This window comes from Tenrec ecaudatus, chromosome 10 (assembly GCF_050624435.1).
Source record: "Tenrec ecaudatus isolate mTenEca1 chromosome 10, mTenEca1.hap1, whole genome shotgun sequence".
NCBI classification, from domain to species: Eukaryota; Metazoa; Chordata; class Mammalia; order Afrosoricida; family Tenrecidae; genus Tenrec; species Tenrec ecaudatus.
Window position 1 is genome coordinate 131,583,888 of NC_134539.1, and position 18,386 is coordinate 131,602,273.

Genomic DNA, 18,386 nt, shown 5'->3' on the forward strand with positions numbered 1-18,386 from the left:
AGTCCCCTTCCACCCGGACCTCGCAGGTGCCCTCTGGAGAGCCCTTCATGTGGGGAGAGGGCTGCAGCCGAAACCACAGTCCTCAGGGTCTGACCAAGCCCTGTGATGCCCCAACAAGATAAGCACCCCAAATGTCTGCTTCCACAGAGGGAGCAGACCCTTGTTCCCTGGTGGGGAGGGGGGAACCCTTGGAACTGAGCCCCCCAGGGGAGGGCAGGATGCCCGGGGGCCCAGGAGCTACCATCTGAACACCTCAGCACCCCCAGACCTGCCTGTCCTCGCTAGATCTAGATGGGGGCCGAGGTTGGGCCACAAGCTACTGCCACATGGTCAGGATAATTGATGAAGGCTCCCCATCACTGTCTCCAGCCCCGCCTCTCTGGAAACGCTATATTTTCCCTTTAATTATAGTCCCCAATGTCTCCCTGTGTCGCCCCGCCCGCCCCGCTCATCGTGGCTGCCCACGGCCTACGTGGCTCTCTCGGCTTCTGTTCCTGGAGTCTTGCTCCCCCCTTTGCCCTCGTTGCACAAAACCAGCTGAGGGAGGGCGTGGAGTGGATGGGGGGGTGCAATGGAATCTTGGATGGTGTAGGGGAGGCGGGCCTCCTCTCGTCCACGTCCACGTTTGCAGCTCTGGAGTAACCTGGGGGTGGAGGAGCTGTGCAGGAGGAAGAGGAGCTGATGGCAAAGGAAACTTCCCTGCCCCCCCCTGCTGCCTCCATTGGGACCACAGATTTGGGCCTCATGACAAGGGTCCTGACTAGACCGGAGCTGAGGACAGAGCACTGTTGCGGGGTACAATACTTGGGGAAGGAGAGGGGGACCCCCATATTCTGGAGGCATCTCCAAATATCACCCAGGAAATCAGCTCCCACTCCAAAGCACTCAGCTGTGCTGGTCCCCATCTCTGTCCTATGGGTCCAGGGCAGAGAGCAATGGCTGAATGTTCAGGGGAAAAGTGGAGCCATGGGACATGGCCCCTAAAATAAAGTCACTTATCCCCCTTCCCTGCTATTTCACCCCAAACTCCCAAGTTCTCCCTGCATCCCATCCTTGAGTGCAGAGACTTACTAATGCCGTATCTGAAGAAGACACTCAGGGGTGATGGAGCTGACTGGGCAGGGGGGTAACCAGCTCCTGACCACAAGCCCCTCTCTCTAAGTCACCTTTGAAACTCACACCTCACCCTCTATAGTCCGTCCCGCTGCGCAACCCCTGCCCCACCACTCAAGGGCACCACTCCAAACCCAGCTTCCTTCTAAAGGGTCTGTGGTGCCCCTGCTCCCAGCCAGCCCCTCAGCTTCCCCAACCACCTCAGTCACATCAGGCCCTGGGCAGCCAGGACATCCTAAATTTAAAACAAAACTGCCCTGCCAGCCACCCCTCCTCCAGTACCGGATTCTCAATGTCTGTAAAGGAATATCTAACCTGTTCCCCAAAAGTTTGCAGAAAAGACCCCCCAAACAGGGACATCTTTTGAATCCCCTGACTCTCTTGCTTGGGGGTACACCACCACTGAGCCCTTTACACCCACCCCTGGCTCTTTCCAAGGAGGCCCCTCTCTAAGCCAGGAGGGTCCCTGAGGCATGACTGGAAGGACCCCTCCCACCCATTTCTCTCTCTCCACTTTGGGTCCAGTTCCTTTAGATTGAAGTTCTTGAAAAATGCCCAAGGGGCACCCATGCCCACTCCTGAGCCCACCCCACCCTGAAGACCCAGCTGCACCCTGGTGGCATCTCTGGACAGGGCCAGGCTGGGGGCTGGGGAAGCAGAGCCCTGAACGGGGGAGCTGTGGGGGTGGGTTCCTTTCCCTGCCTTCCCTCCTCCTCCCCCTCTCAGTTCCAGCTCCCAAACTGGGGGCCGGGCCAGACTGCCCTGATTGGCTGGGGGGCGGGCAGCCGGCTCCCCCTGTCCGAGGGGCAGGGTTCCTCCCTGCGCTCCACCGGGAGGGTATAAAAAGGGCCAGGGCCAGGCATCGGGGCAGACGGCAGTTCTCCTCCAGGTCGGAGCAGGAGGCACACGGAGAGTGAGGCCACGCATGAGCGGACGCTAACCCCCTACCCCAGCCGCAAAGAGTCTACATGTCTAGGGTCTAGACATGTTCAGCTTTGTGGACCCCCGGCTCCTGCTCCTCTTAGCGGCCACCGCTCTCCTGACGCACGGCCAAGATGAGATAGACGGAGACAGTAAGTCTAAAACTTTTGGGGGGTCCTGGGCTACTTGCACCAGACCCCGTGTGTGTGTGTGTGTGTGTGTGTGTGTGTGTGTGTCCGGGGTGGTCTGGGGTGCGCCCAAGACTCAGGGATGGGAGGGAGATAGAGAGAAGGGGGTTCACTTTGGGGTGAGAGCGGGGGCTGACGTCCCCAGGCGTGGGAGATGAGGATGGAGTGCGGAGCGCCTTGGCGCTGGGAGGGCGTTGCAAGCGCGCACTGCGCAGTGCCACAGAGGGAGGAAGTGGCAGCGCTGGGTGCGGGGAAAGGCACGTCGAAAATGGTGTGGGGGCGCCGAACTTCGATTCGGAGCCCAAGATGTAAAAGCAATCAGGAAGGCCGTGGGATGATTCATACGGAAAGATTGTTCGCCCTCTCTGCAGGCTAGACAGCGTTCCCGCGGCCGCGGGGGCGCGGGGGAGGGGGCGCGGGCGGGGGCGGGCTGAGACTCCGGGCGAGGACCGTGCGGGGCGGGGTCGGCGCGCCCCCTGATGACTAAGACCAAGCACAGCGGCTCCCGAGAGCGCATCCCGCACAGGGGCCGGGACCGCAGTCCTGGGCTGTTGCTGCCCGTGGGCCCCGTCTCTTGGTCTAGAGAAGAAAGAAGATGGAGGAGCCCTTGTCTCCAAACCCAAAATCAGACCACACCCGTTGGGGCCGCTGCGGTGCCGACTCTTAGTGACCTGAGAGGATAGGGTGCGGCTCGATGTCCGATGTCCCAGGACTCTGGTTCCCTAGACTGTGGCAGACACTGCCACGTCTTGTCCCCCCAACGGCTGGCAGATGGGAAATGCCGGCCTTGGGTGGCGAGCCCAGCGCTCCACCCCTGCGCCACCAGGACGCCCCTTCAAAAAGCGTCTAGTCCCGGGAAAGGGGCCGCTCCGCGGCTCCATTGCTTGGCGTGGCGCGCCACCGAGTGGCCGTCTGCGTGCCTGGAGTCCCTAGCTCCATTACCATTTGCGGACTTTTCGGAGGGGCTGGCTGGCTTTGGGAGACGCGGTTGGCCCCAGAGCAGGGTTTTGAGGTGTCTTCGCGGTGGAGGGTAGGGTGTCTCCTACTTTTAAGGTACAGCGGGCCGGATTCCACTTTAATCAGTCCCGCCCACCCTTCTGCCCCGCCCACGCCATCCCACCTGCCTAGGGATGGGGTGGGCTGGGGTGGGGGTGGGGGGGATGGGGCTGGCCCCGCCCCCAGACCCCTCCCACCCACCCTTAGCCCTTTCCACCCAAGCCACGCCCCACTAGCCTACCCTCTCCGTAGGGGCTCCTCCGGCTCTCCCCTCCCCACCCCCCAGCCCCAAGTCCTTTTATTGCCCTTGGCTCGGCGGCTGGGAGCTGAGGTTGCAATTGGAAGCCAGGGTCCTAAAGCTGGGTTTAAATTCCTCAGCCCTTGCAAGGGCTACAGCGGCTTTGGCCCGGCGCCTCGGCGTTGTCACCGGCGCTGATGGGAAGCAGATGAGCTTTTAAGGATTTGGGAAACGGAAAAACAAAAAAGGGGAGGCGAGAGGTGGAAAAATCTGAGTGTGTTTCTCACGCAGTGGGGAAGGGTTGGGACCCCTGGAGCCCCACGGTGGGATGGGGCGCAGCTGACAGCCCGCCCCGCCCCCTCCGCCCTGCCCTAGTCCCCTCACTCTCCTGCGTCCAAGACGGGCTCAAGTACAAAAACCGCGATGTCTGGAAGCCCGAGCCTTGCCGGATCTGCGTCTGCGACAAAGGCACCGTGTTATGTGATAAAGTGACGTGCCCCAATAACGACAAATGTCCCGGCGCCATCAAAAACCCGGGAGAGTGCTGTGCCATCTGCCCCGACGGCGAGGGTAGGGCTCGCCCCTGGGGCGGGGCGGGGCGGGGCGAGGAGGGTCGAGACCTCGCTCCTCCTCCAGGCCTGGGCTGCGGGCGCAAGGGGAGCCGAGCCTGCCCCTCACCTGAGTCTCCTCTTCCCCTAGTGTCACCCACCGACCAAGAAACCACAGGCGTGGAGGTGAGAGCTCTCCCTGCCCTAGAACTTGCCACCCGCCAGCGAGTCCTCGTGCCCTCCCTTCTCTAACCAGCCTTCATGGTTTCTCTCCCCCAACCCCGCAGGGACCCAAAGGAGACACCGGCCCCCGGGGCCCAAGGGTAAGCCGCGCTGCTCAGGGTTAATGAGGGCTGCAGGGGGAGGGGAGGGAGGGGCGTGGCTCCTGGCCAAATCTCACGGGGCTTCACCCCTCTCTCTGCAGGGACCTGCAGGACCCGCTGGCCGAGATGGTATCCCAGGACAGCCCGGACTTCCCGGCCCCCCCGGCCCCCCCGGGCCTCCTGGACCCCCTGGTCTTGGAGGAGTAAGTGGACACTAGAGACCTCCAACTGTGGGACGCCTTCGGTTTATCTCCCTGCGCCCCGCCCCCTGCACATGACAACTTGATATTGTTAAATCATTTCAAGCATGAAAAACAACTGGAAGAATAGTTGAACTAGCTCTCACTCCCCCATCCCCCTTTTCCTGAACGACTTGGGAATCATTTTGCTGGTACCATCTTTTTGCTCCTAAAATACTTGGGTGCTGTTTCCTAAGAATTCAGACCTGCTCTGGCATGGTCACAGTATGATCTAACCTGGAGTCCACAGCCCCATGCACCAGTGTCTCCACAATGTCCTTTCCAGCCCTGCAGCGAGCTCCCTCGTGCAGGGACCTGGGCTGGTGGGTTGAACTGGACTGTCCTGTTCATTTCGTTTCTGGCCACCTGGAGCACCCTTTGTCATTTTTCAACAGTTGGGGTTCTATTATTCTGGTGGTCCCTCAATGTGGCTTTGTCCCAGGTGTCTGCCTGTGATTAGACTCAGAGGATCGCACACATCATCAGTCAGTCGTTGTATTTTTCGGCCCACTCATGCTGTCTCTCTCTTGTTTTTGTTGCTTTTTTTCTAGAACTTTGCTCCCCAGATGTCTTATGGCTATGATGAGAAATCAGGTGGAGGAGGATTGTCTGTGCCTGGCCCCATGGTGAGCCACCCAAGGGGGCAGGGGGAACGAAGAGGAGTTGGGGATTCAGAGGGGATGGGCCAATGGTGGGGCATATGCTGTCTTGGGAGACAAAGACCATCCACAGGACCTCAAAGTCCCAAGGAAGTGCTCCCAGCAGGAATCCCTGGGAAATAGCAAGGCAGCATCCACGTGATGTGGTCCTGCAGACACGTCACCATGACCTCCTTTCCTCTCCTTCTCTAGGGTCCCTCTGGTCCTCGTGGTCTCCCTGGCCCCCCTGGTGCACCTGTGAGTATCTCAGATGCCTTTGAGCCTTGGACCTTTGCGGGGGGGGAGGACCGGGATGAAGGGAGGGCGGTGCTTGGCTATCTCTTGGTGAGATGGGGGGAGACCTTAACAGAGACTGCCTTTCTAATCCTACCTTCTGTCTCTGTTCTCCAGGGTCCCCAAGGTTTCCAAGGTCCTGCTGGTGAGCCTGGCGAGCCTGGAGCCTCAGTAAGTGCCCCCCCTGCCCCCACCCCTTTGCCTCCAACATACCCTCTCTAGACACAGCCCTCTACCACCTCCTGGCTTCTGCTGTTGAAGAGGCCTTCCCTGTCTGGGAAGGTCTTCCTTGTTTTCCCTTTGCAATTCTAATCTTTCCCTTTTTCCATCTCCATCCTGGTCATTCTAATCTCCTATCTCCTCTAGGGTCCCATGGGTCCCCGCGGCCCCCCTGGTCCCCCTGGCAAGAACGGAGATGATGTAAGTGGCCTCCATGAGAAGATCCCACCTGTCTCCCACCACGTCTTCACCCTGGTGCCCCCAACTGCTTTGGCAGATGGTCCCCCAGTGGAAGGAGGGCTCCCTGACCACCAAGAACTGCCTAGCCCCACCCCCTTAAAACAATTCCCAGCCTCCTCCCTCAGGGGAATGGGCTTCTAGGTGCTTAGCCCTCTGGGCACCTCTTGTTTGTTCTCTACCTGATGAGATGGAAACACTCACACAAAAATTCCTTCCGGGTGATTCAAATGTCATCAAATGAGGGTTTCACAGACAGCGTAGATTCCAAGAGATCCTGGCCCCTCAGCCTGACCCCCACCGTTCCCCAAAGACTCAGGTTCTCCTCACTTTCCCAGCCCAGGAGGTCATGGGCGTGGTGGCTGTTCCTCTCCTTTTCAGGGTGAAGCTGGAAAACCTGGTCGTCCTGGTGAGCGTGGACCTCCTGGGCCTCAGGTGAGCAGGAGTGGGGAGGCCCAAAGCCCGTGGCTGCCCTGCACTGAAGTTCCACTGAGGAACTGTGTCCACTGCCTTGTCCTTAACAAATCCTTCTGTGTCCCAGGGTGCTCGGGGACTGCCGGGAACAGCTGGACTTCCTGGAATGAAGGGACACCGAGTGAGTCCTCCTTGAACCCAGGCTTCCACCATTCCCCCCTCCCCCAAAGCATTCTGGTAGGCCTCACGGGGGGGGGGGGGTAGGCACAGTGGCAGAAATTCCAGGAGGTAGTCGCTCCATGCGGAAGGAGTCCCAGTAAAACAACTGGGAGAGACCTTGCACTGGTCGGGGTTTAGTCCGGCTCAGAGGCCGGGGGGGATGGCTGGCCCCTGAGGCATCCTCTCAGGTCTGGGTGGATCTCAAGATGGTCTGTGCCTCCTCAGAGTCACACCCCGGTCCTCCTTCTCCATTTTAGGGCTTTAGTGGTTTGGATGGTGCCAAGGGAGATTCTGGTCCTGCTGGTCCCAAGGTAAGAGCTTATTGGTATGGTGGGGGGCCCCTACCTTCCCCCAGTCCCACTAGGAACAGACCCCTTACCACTCAACTTTCTCTGCTGTAGGGTGAGCCTGGCAGCCCTGGTGAAAATGGAGCTCCTGGCCAAATGGTGAGTGCATTCAGTCTAGAAGGGACGGAGGGGGCAGGGTGTTGGGGCAAAGGGCAGACTCGAAGGTAGTGGGGGTGTTCCCCATCTCATTTGGCTTCTCTTGGTTTTGTGCCCAGGGTCCCCGTGGTCTGCCTGGTGAGAGGGGTCGCCCTGGAGCCCCTGGACCTGCTGTAAGTATTCTTGACCTCTTTGGGGGAGGGGGGGCTAGTCCTGGGCCCCAGAAGGGGCTTCCCAGGACTGCAGAGACTGGCCCGTGTTCTGTGGGCCTCATCAGGGCATTCTCCCTCCTGTAGGGTGCTCGAGGCAATGATGGTGCTACTGGTGCTGCTGGACCCCCTGTGAGTGTGGCTCAGGGAGGGGAAGGGTCTCGGGGACAGCTCTCAAGGCAGCAGGGACATGTTCTGAACCCCAGGCTGGGACTTGCACCTGCTTCCTTCCTCCTCATCAGCGTCTCCATTTCCTTCCCAGGGTCCCACTGGCCCCGCCGGCCCCCCTGGCTTCCCTGGTGCTGTTGGTGCTAAGGTGAGTCCCCTCCCTCCCTCTGAGCAGAGGCGTGCTGTCTCTCTGCTTCCCAAGTCAGAGGGACCCCGAGTGGCAAGAAAAACCCATTTCCCCACATTTTTATCCTGGGACCTCGTCTTGGTCCTGGAGCCCCATAACCTGGCCTTCCTACCCTGCTCCATGTGGAGGGAAGGCTGCCCCTCTGGCCCCCCAGGGCTGCTGCTAATGCATCTTTTCTCCCAATCCAGGGTGAATCTGGTCCCCAAGGAGCCCGAGGCTCTGAAGGTCCCCAGGGTGTTCGTGGTGAGCCTGGTCCCCCTGGCCCTGCTGGTGCTGCTGGCCCTGCTGTGAGTGTCCCCTTTCAGTGTCCCCTGTGTCACTCTTTGTGCTCAGAAGTCCTGGCCTGCCACTCACCCTCCTTTCTTTGTGTCACAGGGAAATCCTGGTGCTGATGGACAGCCCGGTGGTAAAGGTGCCAATGTAAGTACCCCACGAGCTCTCAGTCCTCCCACCACCCCCTCTGCCCATGCCCTCCTCTGGTGTCTTCAGCTGTCTTCTCTGCCTCTTTCAGGGTGCTCCTGGAATTGCTGGTGCCCCTGGCTTCCCCGGTGCCCGAGGACCCTCTGGACCTCAGGGCCCCAGCGGTGCTCCTGGCCCCAAGGGTAACAGTGTAAGTACTGCCTCCTTGCCTCTGCCTCAGCTGGTGCCCGGCTCCAGTGTGGCCACCTGAGCGCCCAGCCCTCGGCTCAACCCCTTCTCCTTCTCCTGCAGGGTGAACCTGGTGCTCCTGGCAACAAAGGGGATGCTGGCGCCAAGGGAGAACCTGTGAGTCCCTGGCCACCCTCCTGCAGCTCATGCCCAGGAAGCCCTTGAGGGAGTTCTGAGGGGACCCCCCCCCACCTACCCCAGGAGCCTCCTGGGGGTGGAGAGCCAGCCTCACCCAGGCCACCTCCTCTCTGCCTCCTCCAGGGTCCCGCTGGTGTTCAAGGCCCCCCCGGCCCTGCTGGTGAAGAAGGCAAGCGTGGAGCCCGAGGTGAACCTGGACCCAGTGGCCTGCCCGGCCCCCCTGGCGAGCGCGTGAGTACCCATGGCCTGTCCCCCTCCCACCCAGGGCCTGGTGTCCCTGAGCTCACTGGCCTCCTCTCTCCTGCAGGGTGGACCTGGGAGCCGTGGTTTTCCTGGTTCCGATGGTGTCGCTGGCCCCAAGGTAAAGTCTCCTGGAGGCCGGGAAGCTAACCCAGCCATACTCGCTGGTACTGCCTTACTCTACACACACACACACACACACACACACACACACACCACCCCCCCACCCCCATGTTATCAGTGCTGCATGCTAGGGCTGAAGGTGGGCTACCTTCCCCTTTCAAAGCCCACCTGAGGCCCAGACTATGTTAATTGTCCCCATGTCTTCCCACCTCCCCCAACCAGGGTCCCGCTGGTGAGCGTGGTTCTCCTGGCCCTGCTGGTCCCAAAGGTTCTCCTGGTGAATCTGGTCGTCCTGGTGAAGCTGGTCTGCCTGGTGCCAAGGTGAGCACCAACCCCCTGGCCCCGCCATTTGACTTGACCAGGCCTCTGCCTGCCCTGGGGGTTCCAGATAGGAGCCAGGTCGCTGGGTATGCCCCCCTCTCTCCTCTCCCTCCTCCCCACTATCCCCTGAACCCCCTTAACTTCTCTCTGTTCCACAGGGTCTGACTGGAAGTCCTGGCAGCCCTGGTCCTGATGGCAAAACCGGTCCCCCTGTAAGTCTCACCTCCGCCAGCACCTTCCCACTCCCCCACCTGCCACTCCCTGGCCTCACCGAGGCCTTCCTGTCACCATCTTTAGGGCCCCGCTGGTCAAGATGGCCGCCCTGGACCCCCAGGTCCCCCTGGAGCACGTGGTCAGGCTGGTGTGATGGGATTCCCTGGCCCGAAAGGTGCTGCTGTAAGTACTTAATGACAGAGACCCAGGCCAAGAGCTGGGCTCTGTCCCTTTCTGGGCCTCAGTTTCCAGATCTGTAAAATGGGGGTCCCTAGACATGGAATCGGTGGTGTCCCCACCACCTGCAGGGCCTTTTAGGAGCCTCACCCCAAAATCTTAAGTGGGGTTCCATGTACCAGAAGGACATGGAAGCCCTGTGCAACTCAGGGCCCCTCTGACCAGAGGGGAGAGGGGGAAGGAGTCTGAGAGGGGTCTGCTTTGGGGGAGAAGCTGGAAAATCTAGCCATGGAGCCAGGGAAGGCATCTCCCCAGGGGTCACAGCTCCTCAGGAGCCTTTTGAGACAGAAGCCCTTTGAAAATCCACTCCCATGAACCTTGTGGGACTGGAGCCGCCTGTTCCCACATCAGTCCACTCAGGCCTCTCTCCCTCGCCCCACAGGGAGAGCCCGGCAAAGCTGGAGAGCGTGGTGTACCCGGACCCCCTGGTGCTATTGTGAGTGTCTCCTTTGGGTCCCACCTGCACCCCTGTCCCTGCAGCCCCCACCAGCTCACCACCCTGAGTTTTCTGTTCTCTCCCCACAGGGTGCTGCTGGCAAGGATGGAGAAGCTGGTGCTCAGGGTCCCCCTGGCCCTAGCGTAAGTGCCCTTAGCTGGCCATTTGGGAAGGGGTGCTAAGGGACAGGGCAGCGGCCTCTCCTGCCCCCTCTTCTCCATGGCCTTCCTGATCTCCGCCTTCTTCCCGTGGCAGGGCCCCGCTGGCGAGAGAGGTGAACAAGGTCCTGCTGGCTCCCCCGGATTCCAGGTGAGGGCCTGGAGCTGTCAGGGTGTGTGTGTGTGTGTGTGTGTGTGTGTGTACGGGGGGCAGAGAACCCCCTCTGTCTCTTCCAGATTCTAAATCCTCTTCTTCCCCACCCCAACTCCTGCCTCCAGGGTCTCCCTGGCCCAGCTGGTCCCCCAGGCGAAGCAGGCAAACCCGGTGAACAGGTGAGAGTGCAGACACACAGAGGCGGAGACTATCCGCGCCCACAGAGAGGTTAGACACTGGGAAGGACTTCCTGCCAGGAAGAGAGTTAGGTGGAGGGAAGCAGAACGACTCCTCTGTGTGATGACATCTGGGAGGGACCTGGCGACCCCCAGGTGGTGCGACTTCTTTTTTAGAGCTTGTAGAATTCTCTCCTTGACTGCCCAAGCCTTTGGGTTATCATTGGTGACCTTGCAGAGGGAGTAGGGTGCTGAGAGGGGACAAGAGAGCTCTCTAGGGGACCCCTATCGGCTTTGCTCACAGGGTGTTCTCCTGTCTTCCCTCACAGGGTGTTCCTGGAGACCTCGGTGCCCCCGGCCCCTCTGGAGCAAGAGTAAGTGCAGGCTGCTTCCCTGTTCCCCAAGGCATCCTGGGCTCGCCCTGCTCCCCAGCAGCCGTCATGCGCCCTGTGTTTCCCATCTAGGGAGAGAGAGGTTTCCCCGGCGAGCGTGGTGTGCAGGGGCCCCCTGGTCCAGCTGGTCCCCGTGGCTCCAACGGCGCTCCTGGAAATGATGGTGCTAAGGTGAGTCCCCTCAGCAGCCCAGGAGCCAAGGCTGCCTGGCTTCGACCAAAGACATCTGCATGGGGACTGACAAGACTGGGGTGGGGGGAAGGCACGCAGTCCCAAGGGCCGGGACTTCCCTTACTGGGGCCTGTCTTGTCCTCTGACGGAGCCTGGAGCATATGGAGAGGGGCTCACAGCCCTGAGCTCACTCCAGTCTTCTTGGTTGTCATCTAGGGAGATGCTGGTGCTCCTGGAGCCCCCGGTAGCCAAGGTGCCCCTGGCCTTCAGGGAATGCCCGGTGAACGTGGTGCAGCTGGTCTTCCAGGCCCCAAGGGTGACAGAGTGAGTCCAGCCCCTCTCCCCTCAGCCCTGTGTGGCCCCTGCCTTCTCCTTGTCTGAGGTCTCTCAGCCTTTCTACTGCACCCCCCCCAGCATCTTCCCGCTTCCCCTTAAAGCTCCCTCCTTCCCTTCTAACCTCTTTGCCAAAGAACCCTGTACCTGAGGTTACCTTCTATGCCCCCCACCCAATGCTGCCTTCCCTATGTCTGAGCATCTCTACCCCTGAGTTGCCATGGCGATGAGATGGAGACCTCCTTATCCACACTGCTCATAAGTCAAAGGCCTCTTGGTCTGGCTCCCACCTCAAGCCCCTAAAAAGATCGTGGGTCCTCAGTACGCACTGGGGATCTGGGCTCCACACGGGGCGTCCCAAGCTTTTATTGCTTGTCTTTAGGGCGATGCTGGTCCCAAAGGTGCTGATGGTTCTCCCGGCAAAGACGGCGTCCGTGGTCTGACTGGCCCCATTGGTCCTCCTGGCCCTGCCGGCTCCCCTGGTGATAAGGTGAGTTCCTAACACGCAGCATCCCCAGCACACCTGGGCCCAGCTCTGCCCTGCTGTCCTGAGCTGATTGTGCTGGGAAACTGGAGCGCCAGAGAGGAGGGGTGTCTCTTCTGAAGTCACCACCTGACTGGAGCCCTCTGTCCTCCTCCTTAGGGTGAATCTGGTCCCAGCGGCCCTGCTGGTCCCACTGGAGCCCGCGGTGCCCCCGTAAGTGCAGGAACCCCCGGTTGTGGGCTCTGTACCTCTCCTCCGCTCCCAACCACCTTCCCGTGGTTAGAGCACCCAACCAAATTTGTTTCCTTCTCGTTCAGGGAGACCGTGGTGAACCTGGTCCTGCCGGCCCTGCTGGTTTCGCTGGCCCCCCTGTGAGTCTCAAGACCCCCCCCTTCATTTTCTATTACCCAATGGGGGCTGGGACCCCAAACAACTGAGAGGAGGCCAGAAGCTTTAGCTCGAGTCAGGGAAGAGGGGCTTTCGGCCACTCAGGCATCTCCCTGTCTCTAGTTCCCCCTCCTTCCTCAGCTGCACGGGACTTTCCAGCTCCCTGCAGCAGGTGCCTCCCTCTGCTGACCGCTCCCTCCTCCCCCAGGGTGCTGATGGCCAACCTGGTGCTAAAGGTGAACCTGGTGATGCTGGTGCTAAAGGAGACGCTGGCCCCGCTGGCCCTGCTGGACCCACTGGAGCCCCTGGCCCCATTGTGAGTATCCCCCTCCCCTGCCCCGAGCTGCTGCTGGTAGGCCCTGGCCACACCTTGACAGCTTTCTGCCCTCCTGCAGGGTAACGTCGGAGCTCCTGGACCCAAAGGTGCCCGTGGCAGCGCTGGTCCCCCTGTGAGTGCCCCCTCCTACTGAGCACCCCCCCAGAGGGCACTGGGAGGTGGGCGGCTGGGCCAGGTCTTTGTCCGTCCTCCTTCTGACGCCTCCTCCCCTCTCTCTGCCAGGGTGCTACTGGTTTCCCTGGTGCCGCTGGCCGTGTGGGCCCCCCTGGCCCCTCTGTAAGTACCTGGGCAGTGGACATGGGTGGTCAGGGCGGTGGTCAGCGGGCGGAGGCCTCAGGTGGGCTTGCAGAGTCCACTGGAGTCCAACATCCCCCACTTCTCCCTTCCAGGGAAATGCTGGACCCCCTGGCCCTCCTGGCCCTTCTGGCAAAGAAGGCGGCAAAGGTCCCCGTGGTGAGACTGGCCCTGCTGGACGCCCCGGTGAAGTCGGCCCTCCTGGTCCCCCTGGCCCATCTGGAGAGAAAGGATCCCCTGGTTCTGATGGACCTGCGGTAAGGGGGTGCTCAGATGGCAGCAGCCCCAGAACCCCCTGGACCCCTGCTCGGCGCCTGACCCTTCCTTGTCTGCCCCCCACAGGGTGCTCCCGGAACTCCTGGACCTCAGGGTATTGGTGGACAGCGTGGTGTGGTCGGCCTGCCTGGTCAGAGAGGAGAAAGAGGCTTCCCTGGACTTCCTGGTCCTTCTGTGAGTGTCCTCTCTCCTGGGGACCCTGAAAACAGCCACCACAGGACTCAGGGATGGTAGAGGAAAGCATCTTAGGGTGCTGGGCCCTCCCCTACCCGATCTCCGGCCTGACCTCTCTTGTCCCTCAGGGTGAACCCGGCAAACAAGGTCCTTCTGGCTCCAGTGGTGAACGTGGTCCCCCCGGCCCCATGGGCCCCCCTGGATTGGCCGGACCTCCTGGTGAATCTGGACGAGAGGTGAGCTGCCCCTGCCCTCACCCTCAGCACAGCCGCCCGGCCCAGGCTTGACCCTCCTCCCCGGGCTAAGTCTCGCCTGCCCTCTCTCTACAGGGCTCTCCCGGTGCTGAAGGCTCCCCTGGACGTGATGGCTCTGCTGGCCCCAAGGTGAGACCACTCCACTCCTGGCCCGAAGCCCCTCCTGTCCTTCCCAGGCGCCCAACCTGCCCCTCCTCCGGGGCTGACTCCTGCCCCATCCTCTCCCCACCCCCCAGGGTGACCGTGGTGAGACTGGCCCCGCTGGACCTCCTGGTGCCCCTGGTGCTCCTGGTGCTCCCGGCCCTGTCGGCCCTGCTGGCAAGAACGGCGACCGTGGCGAGACCGTAAGTGACCAGCTCCCTGCTCCAGGTCCAGGGAAGGACTCCCCAAGCAGAGGGCAGGCTACTGACCTCACCCAGGCAGCAGCAGGGAGGACTCTGGGATCCCCGGATGCCATATTCCCAGGAGCGGAGCTTGCCCCAGTCTCCATGGAGTCAGGGGAGAAGTGGTCACAGCTGGGAGGGGTCAGCTGGGGCTGCCTGCCCAGCCTCCCTGACTGGCATCTAATGCTCTCTCTTCTCTCCAGGGTCCTTCCGGTCCTGCTGGTCCCATCGGCCCCGTGGGCGCCCGTGGCCCCTCTGTAAGTGCTCTGCTCTGCCTCCCTCCCTGGAACCCTGTCACTGTGGGGACCATGCCTCCCTCGGTACTCACAGCCTGTCGCTGCTCTCTTCTAGGGACCCCAAGGTGCCCGTGGTGACAAGGGTGAGACCGGCGAGCAGGGTGACAGAGGCATGAAGGGTCACCGTGGCTTCTCTGGTCTCCAGGGTCCTCCTGGTCCCCCCGTGAGTAGGCTTCAGCCCTTCAGCTGCTGTGGAGTAGCCCCCACAAACCCCCACACTGTGCATCCTGATGCTGGGTGTACTGCCTCAGTCTCCCCCACTGCACGGTCCTGCTGACACCTCCCTCCCAGGGCCTGGGGGCTAGAGATGTGTGGGAAGGTGAGGGGTGATTAGAGAGAGCTTGTGGTGAGGGGTGATTAGAGAGAGCTTGTGGGAGGGGGTGTTGGTCTGGGCACACGTGGGGCTAGATTTCCAGAAGAACCAGGTGGGCGGGGAGAGAGAGGGCAGGTGGTCCTCTCCAGCCACCCCTGAACTTCAGGCCTGAACTGCCTTGTGTCTGTCCTTAGGGCTCTCCTGGTGAGCAAGGTCCCTCTGGAGCTTCTGGTCCTGCCGGTCCCCGAGTAAGTGGCCTCTTCTGTCTGCTCTTCTGGATCCCAAGCTCTGGTTCACCTGGGGCCCCTCACCTGGGATACCATGGCCTTCACCTCTCTGGGCAGGGGCGGGGGGAAAGGAAGAGGAGGCCTAGAAAAGCCATCAGCCGACACCCCCCCTTGCCTGAGCCCATGTCCTCGTCCCACAAAAGGTTTTCCGGCTGAGGTGGGTGGGGGGCTGGATGTCCATCTGTGGGGACAGGCTCCAACAGAGGAGGAGCCGGGGCTGGGGACTGGAGGCTGGAGGGGAGGTATATGTGTGTATGTGGTGGGGGAGCTATGTGGTGCTCCCTAGAAGGCTGTCTCTGACCTTCTCCTCCTCTCTTCTCCCCCCAGGGTCCCCCTGGCTCTGCCGGCTCCCCTGGCAAAGACGGACTCAGCGGCCTCCCAGGCCCTATCGGCCCCCCTGGCCCTCGAGGTCGAACTGGTGATGCCGGCCCTGCGGTATGTCGCCCTGACCCGCTCCGCTCTGCCCTCCATCCTGAGTGATCGTGGACCTCCACCTCCGGTAACTCCAACTCTTTTCCCCTCCACACAGGGTCCCCCCGGACCTCCCGGACCCCCCGGTCCCCCTGGCCCTCCCAGCGGCGGCTTCGACTTCAGCTTCATGCCCCAGCCACCTCAAGAGAAGGCCCACGATGGCGGCCGCTACTACCGGGCCGACGATGCCAATGTGGTCCGGGACCGGGACCTCGAGGTAGACACCACCCTCAAGAGCCTGAGCCAGCAGATTGAGAACATCCGGAGCCCCGAGGGCAGCCGCAAGAACCCCGCCCGCACCTGCCGGGACCTCAAGATGTGCCACTCCGACTGGAAGAGCGGTGAGGCCCCCGGCCTGCTTCCTCCTCCCCCCCCCCCCCCCCCGTCCCTCCTCCTCCTCCTTCCCCGAGAGCTGGCTGAGCTCTTCCTGTCTTCTGCACGCATATGCCCACCGCAGGAGAATACTGGATTGACCCGAACCAAGGCTGCAACCTGGACGCCATCAAGGTCTTCTGCAACATGGAGACGGGCGAGACCTGCGTGTACCCCACTCAGCCCAGCGTGGCCCAGAAGAACTGGTACATCAGCAAGAGCCCCAAGGAAAAGAGACACGTCTGGTTCGGCGAGAGCATGACCGACGGCTTCCAGGTGCGTCCTCTCACTCCGGACCCTGCCCCAAGGTCGGGGGTGGGGGGGGCTCCCCAGCAACAGGGGAACCCTGCCCTGAGGGGGGCTAGCCCAGGACTCAGAGGGGCCCTGAGCAAAGGTCCTGGGGGTAGGTTAGCCCTCTGCTAAGGGAGATGTTCAGTGCTCATCTGAGCAGCAGCTCAGCTGGGTCCTTGACACGACCCAAACTCTTAAGTGGACTAGGCTGCCTCCTGACATGGTGCTATTAGGGGGGGTGCTCTCAGTCAGGGGACTCAGGGAAAGAGGGCCAGGATCAGAGGCTCCAGCATGGCCACTCACTCCCTCCCTGCTCTCTCCTGACTGCAGTTCGAATACGGCGGCGAGGGCTCCGACCCCGCTGATGTGGCCATCCAGCTGACCTTCCTGCGCCTGATGTCCACCGAGGCCTCCCAGAACATCACCTACCACTGCAAGAACAGCATCGCCTACATGGACCAGCAGACCGGCAACCTCAAGAAGGCACTTCTCCTCCAGGGCTCCAACGAGATCGAGATCCGGGCGGAGGGCAACAGCCGCTTCACCTACAGCGTCATCGCCGACGGCTGCACGGTGAGCCCCTCGGGACCTGACCACTGCAGTGGGGGGTTCGAGACAGGCCCACATGGCCCTCACTTCATCATTTCCGCTGGGTAACACCCCTCTCCCCTCCTCTCTCCCTCACCCCCAGAGTCACACTGGAGCCTGGGGCAAGACAATCATCGAGTACAAGACCACCAAGACCTCCCGCCTGCCCATCATCGACGTGGCCCCCTTGGACATTGGCACCCCAGACCAGGAATTCGGCTTCGACGTTAGCCCTGTCTGCTTCTTGTAAACGTCCGCCCCCCCCAACTTGGCTCCCTCCCACCCAGCCCACCGCCCCCTCCCCAATCCTGGAAACAGACAAACAACCCAAACCAAACCTGCCCCCAAAAAGCCAAAAAATGGGAGACAGTTTCACATGGACTTCGGAAAATAGTCTTTTCCCTTGGCATTCATCTCTCAAACTTAGTTTTTATCTTTGACCAACCGACCATGACCAAAAACCAAAAATGCATTCAACCTCACCAAAAAAAAACAAAGAAAAAAAGAATAAATAAATAACTTTTTAAAAAAGGAAACTTGGTCCACTTGCTTGCAGACCCATGTGGGGGTAAGTCCTTTTCTGGCCCTCGGGCTTATGGCACCCCAGCTCTGCCTCTCTGCTTCTTTCTCCGTTCCCCCTTGGGGCCTGCCCTCCACTGCTCCCCACGTCTAAGTCTCCCCCAAAGACACCAGAAATCATGCATTGTCTGCCCAGCAACGGAAAGACAATGCTCAAGCAGCCAGCGGCTCCCAGGTCCCCCAGTCCACCCACTCTCACCCAGCACCCCCCAGTCCTGGGAGGGGGCTGGGATTCTCAGACTGCCAAAGAAGCCTTGCCATCTGGTTCCCCAGTGGCCCCTGAAACACATCCCTCTGCTTTAGAGGGGGGCATGCCGGGTTTGGAAACATGGGATTGGGGGCAAGCTTGTCGCCGCCCGTGGAGCAGAGCTGGGTGGAGATGGTACCGTACGCTCCTGTAATTGTGTTGCTGAAAGACTACCTCGTTCTTGTCTTGATTGTGTCAACCGGGCAACGGTGTGGGGGCAAGGGTGGAAGGGGGGGCCCCTTTCTTGTCAAAGGTGCTACATCTCTGTGAGGGGTGGTGGGGGGAGGCAATCACTGGTGCTATGGAAGTTGGGGCGCCCCACCCCCAGGCCAGCAAATGTTCCTTTTTTGTTCAAAAGTTGTTTTTTGTTTTTTTTTAAATTCTTTGGTTTTTTTTTCCTTTCTTTTTTTGGCTGAGGACTCGTGAATTTCCTGACGGTGCTATTTAACACGGGAGAGAGAGCTGCAGGCTCCCTTTCCCCCTTTCTCCCTCCTGCCTCTCCTCGCCCTGCCCTCTCTCTGCCAGCCTTCTCTGCTGTGGCTGCACCCCATCCTCACCGCCTCTCCCTCTGTCTGTCCTGCGCTCACTCACTCACTCACTCTCTCCTCTCTTCTCTCTTCGGTTTCTCTCTCTCTCTCTTTCTCTCTCTCTCTGGGTTTCAGAGCACAACTTTCCAAAGCACAAAGCAGTTTTCCCCTAGGGGTGGGAGGAAGCAAGAGACTCTGTACCTGTTTTGTATGTGTATAATAATTTGAGATGTTTTTAATTATTTTGATTGCTGGAATAAAAGCATGTGGAAATGACCCAAACAGACCTGCACTGGCCTCCTAATTGCCTTCCTTGGAATTGGGGAAGGGGAGATGTGGGGAGGGGCCTTGGAGAGGGTGGGCTCTCCTCTTCCTTGCCCTTGGCCAGCACCTGCCCTCCTTCCCCTTCCTGAACCCCTGCCCCCTCCACCTGCCCTTCTCATCCCTTAACCCTTGGCTTCCTCTCCGGTCTTATTGTTCTCTCTCACAATT

The 18,386-nt window shown here is 60.8% G+C and overlaps 1 protein-coding gene across 2 annotated transcripts; it reads left to right on the forward strand.

The window, feature by feature from the left end:
• The first annotated feature begins 1,967 nt into the window (after positions 1–1,967).
• COL1A1 (collagen type I alpha 1 chain) lies at positions 1,968–18,180 on the forward strand. 2 transcript variants are annotated; one of them, XM_075561635.1, is made up of 51 exons: positions 1,968–2,186; positions 3,832–4,026; positions 4,156–4,190; positions 4,292–4,327; positions 4,429–4,530; positions 5,118–5,192; positions 5,418–5,462; positions 5,616–5,669; positions 5,865–5,918; positions 6,336–6,389; positions 6,496–6,549; positions 6,845–6,898; positions 6,989–7,033; positions 7,150–7,203; positions 7,327–7,371; positions 7,502–7,555; positions 7,783–7,881; positions 7,970–8,014; positions 8,106–8,204; positions 8,306–8,359; positions 8,504–8,611; positions 8,688–8,741; positions 8,966–9,064; positions 9,223–9,276; positions 9,362–9,460; positions 9,897–9,950; positions 10,040–10,093; positions 10,206–10,259; positions 10,388–10,441; positions 10,768–10,812; positions 10,903–11,001; positions 11,218–11,325; positions 11,717–11,824; positions 11,978–12,031; positions 12,136–12,189; positions 12,414–12,521; positions 12,601–12,654; positions 12,765–12,818; positions 12,932–13,093; positions 13,179–13,286; positions 13,415–13,522; positions 13,616–13,669; positions 13,777–13,884; positions 14,127–14,180; positions 14,275–14,382; positions 14,727–14,780; positions 15,147–15,254; positions 15,349–15,631; positions 15,748–15,938; positions 16,284–16,526; positions 16,645–18,180. In XM_075561635.1, the coding sequence occupies exons 1-51, from the start codon at positions 2,099–2,101 to the stop codon at positions 16,789–16,791; spliced, it is 4,383 nt and encodes a 1,460-aa protein (XP_075417750.1). In that variant the 5' UTR covers positions 1,968–2,098; the 3' UTR covers positions 16,792–18,180. The 2 variants fall into 2 exon arrangements, with proteins under 2 accessions (XP_075417750.1, XP_075417751.1); XM_075561636.1 differs by lacking the exon at positions 3,832–4,026.
• Positions 18,181–18,386: the final 206 nt, after the last annotated feature.

Bases quoted from the DNA above. Each gene is read 5' to 3' on its own strand.
- COL1A1 (XM_075561635.1), top strand. From the start codon at position 2,099: ATGTTCAGCTTTGTGGACCCCCGGCTCCTGCTCCTCTTAGCGGCCACC. The intron at 4,191-4,291 runs GTGAGAGCTCTC...CCAACCCCGCAG, and splicing joins AAGAAACCACAGGCGTGGAG to GGACCCAAAGGAGACACCGG. The intron at 5,670-5,864 runs GTAAGTGCCCCC...TATCTCCTCTAG, and splicing joins CTGGCGAGCCTGGAGCCTCA to GGTCCCATGGGTCCCCGCGG.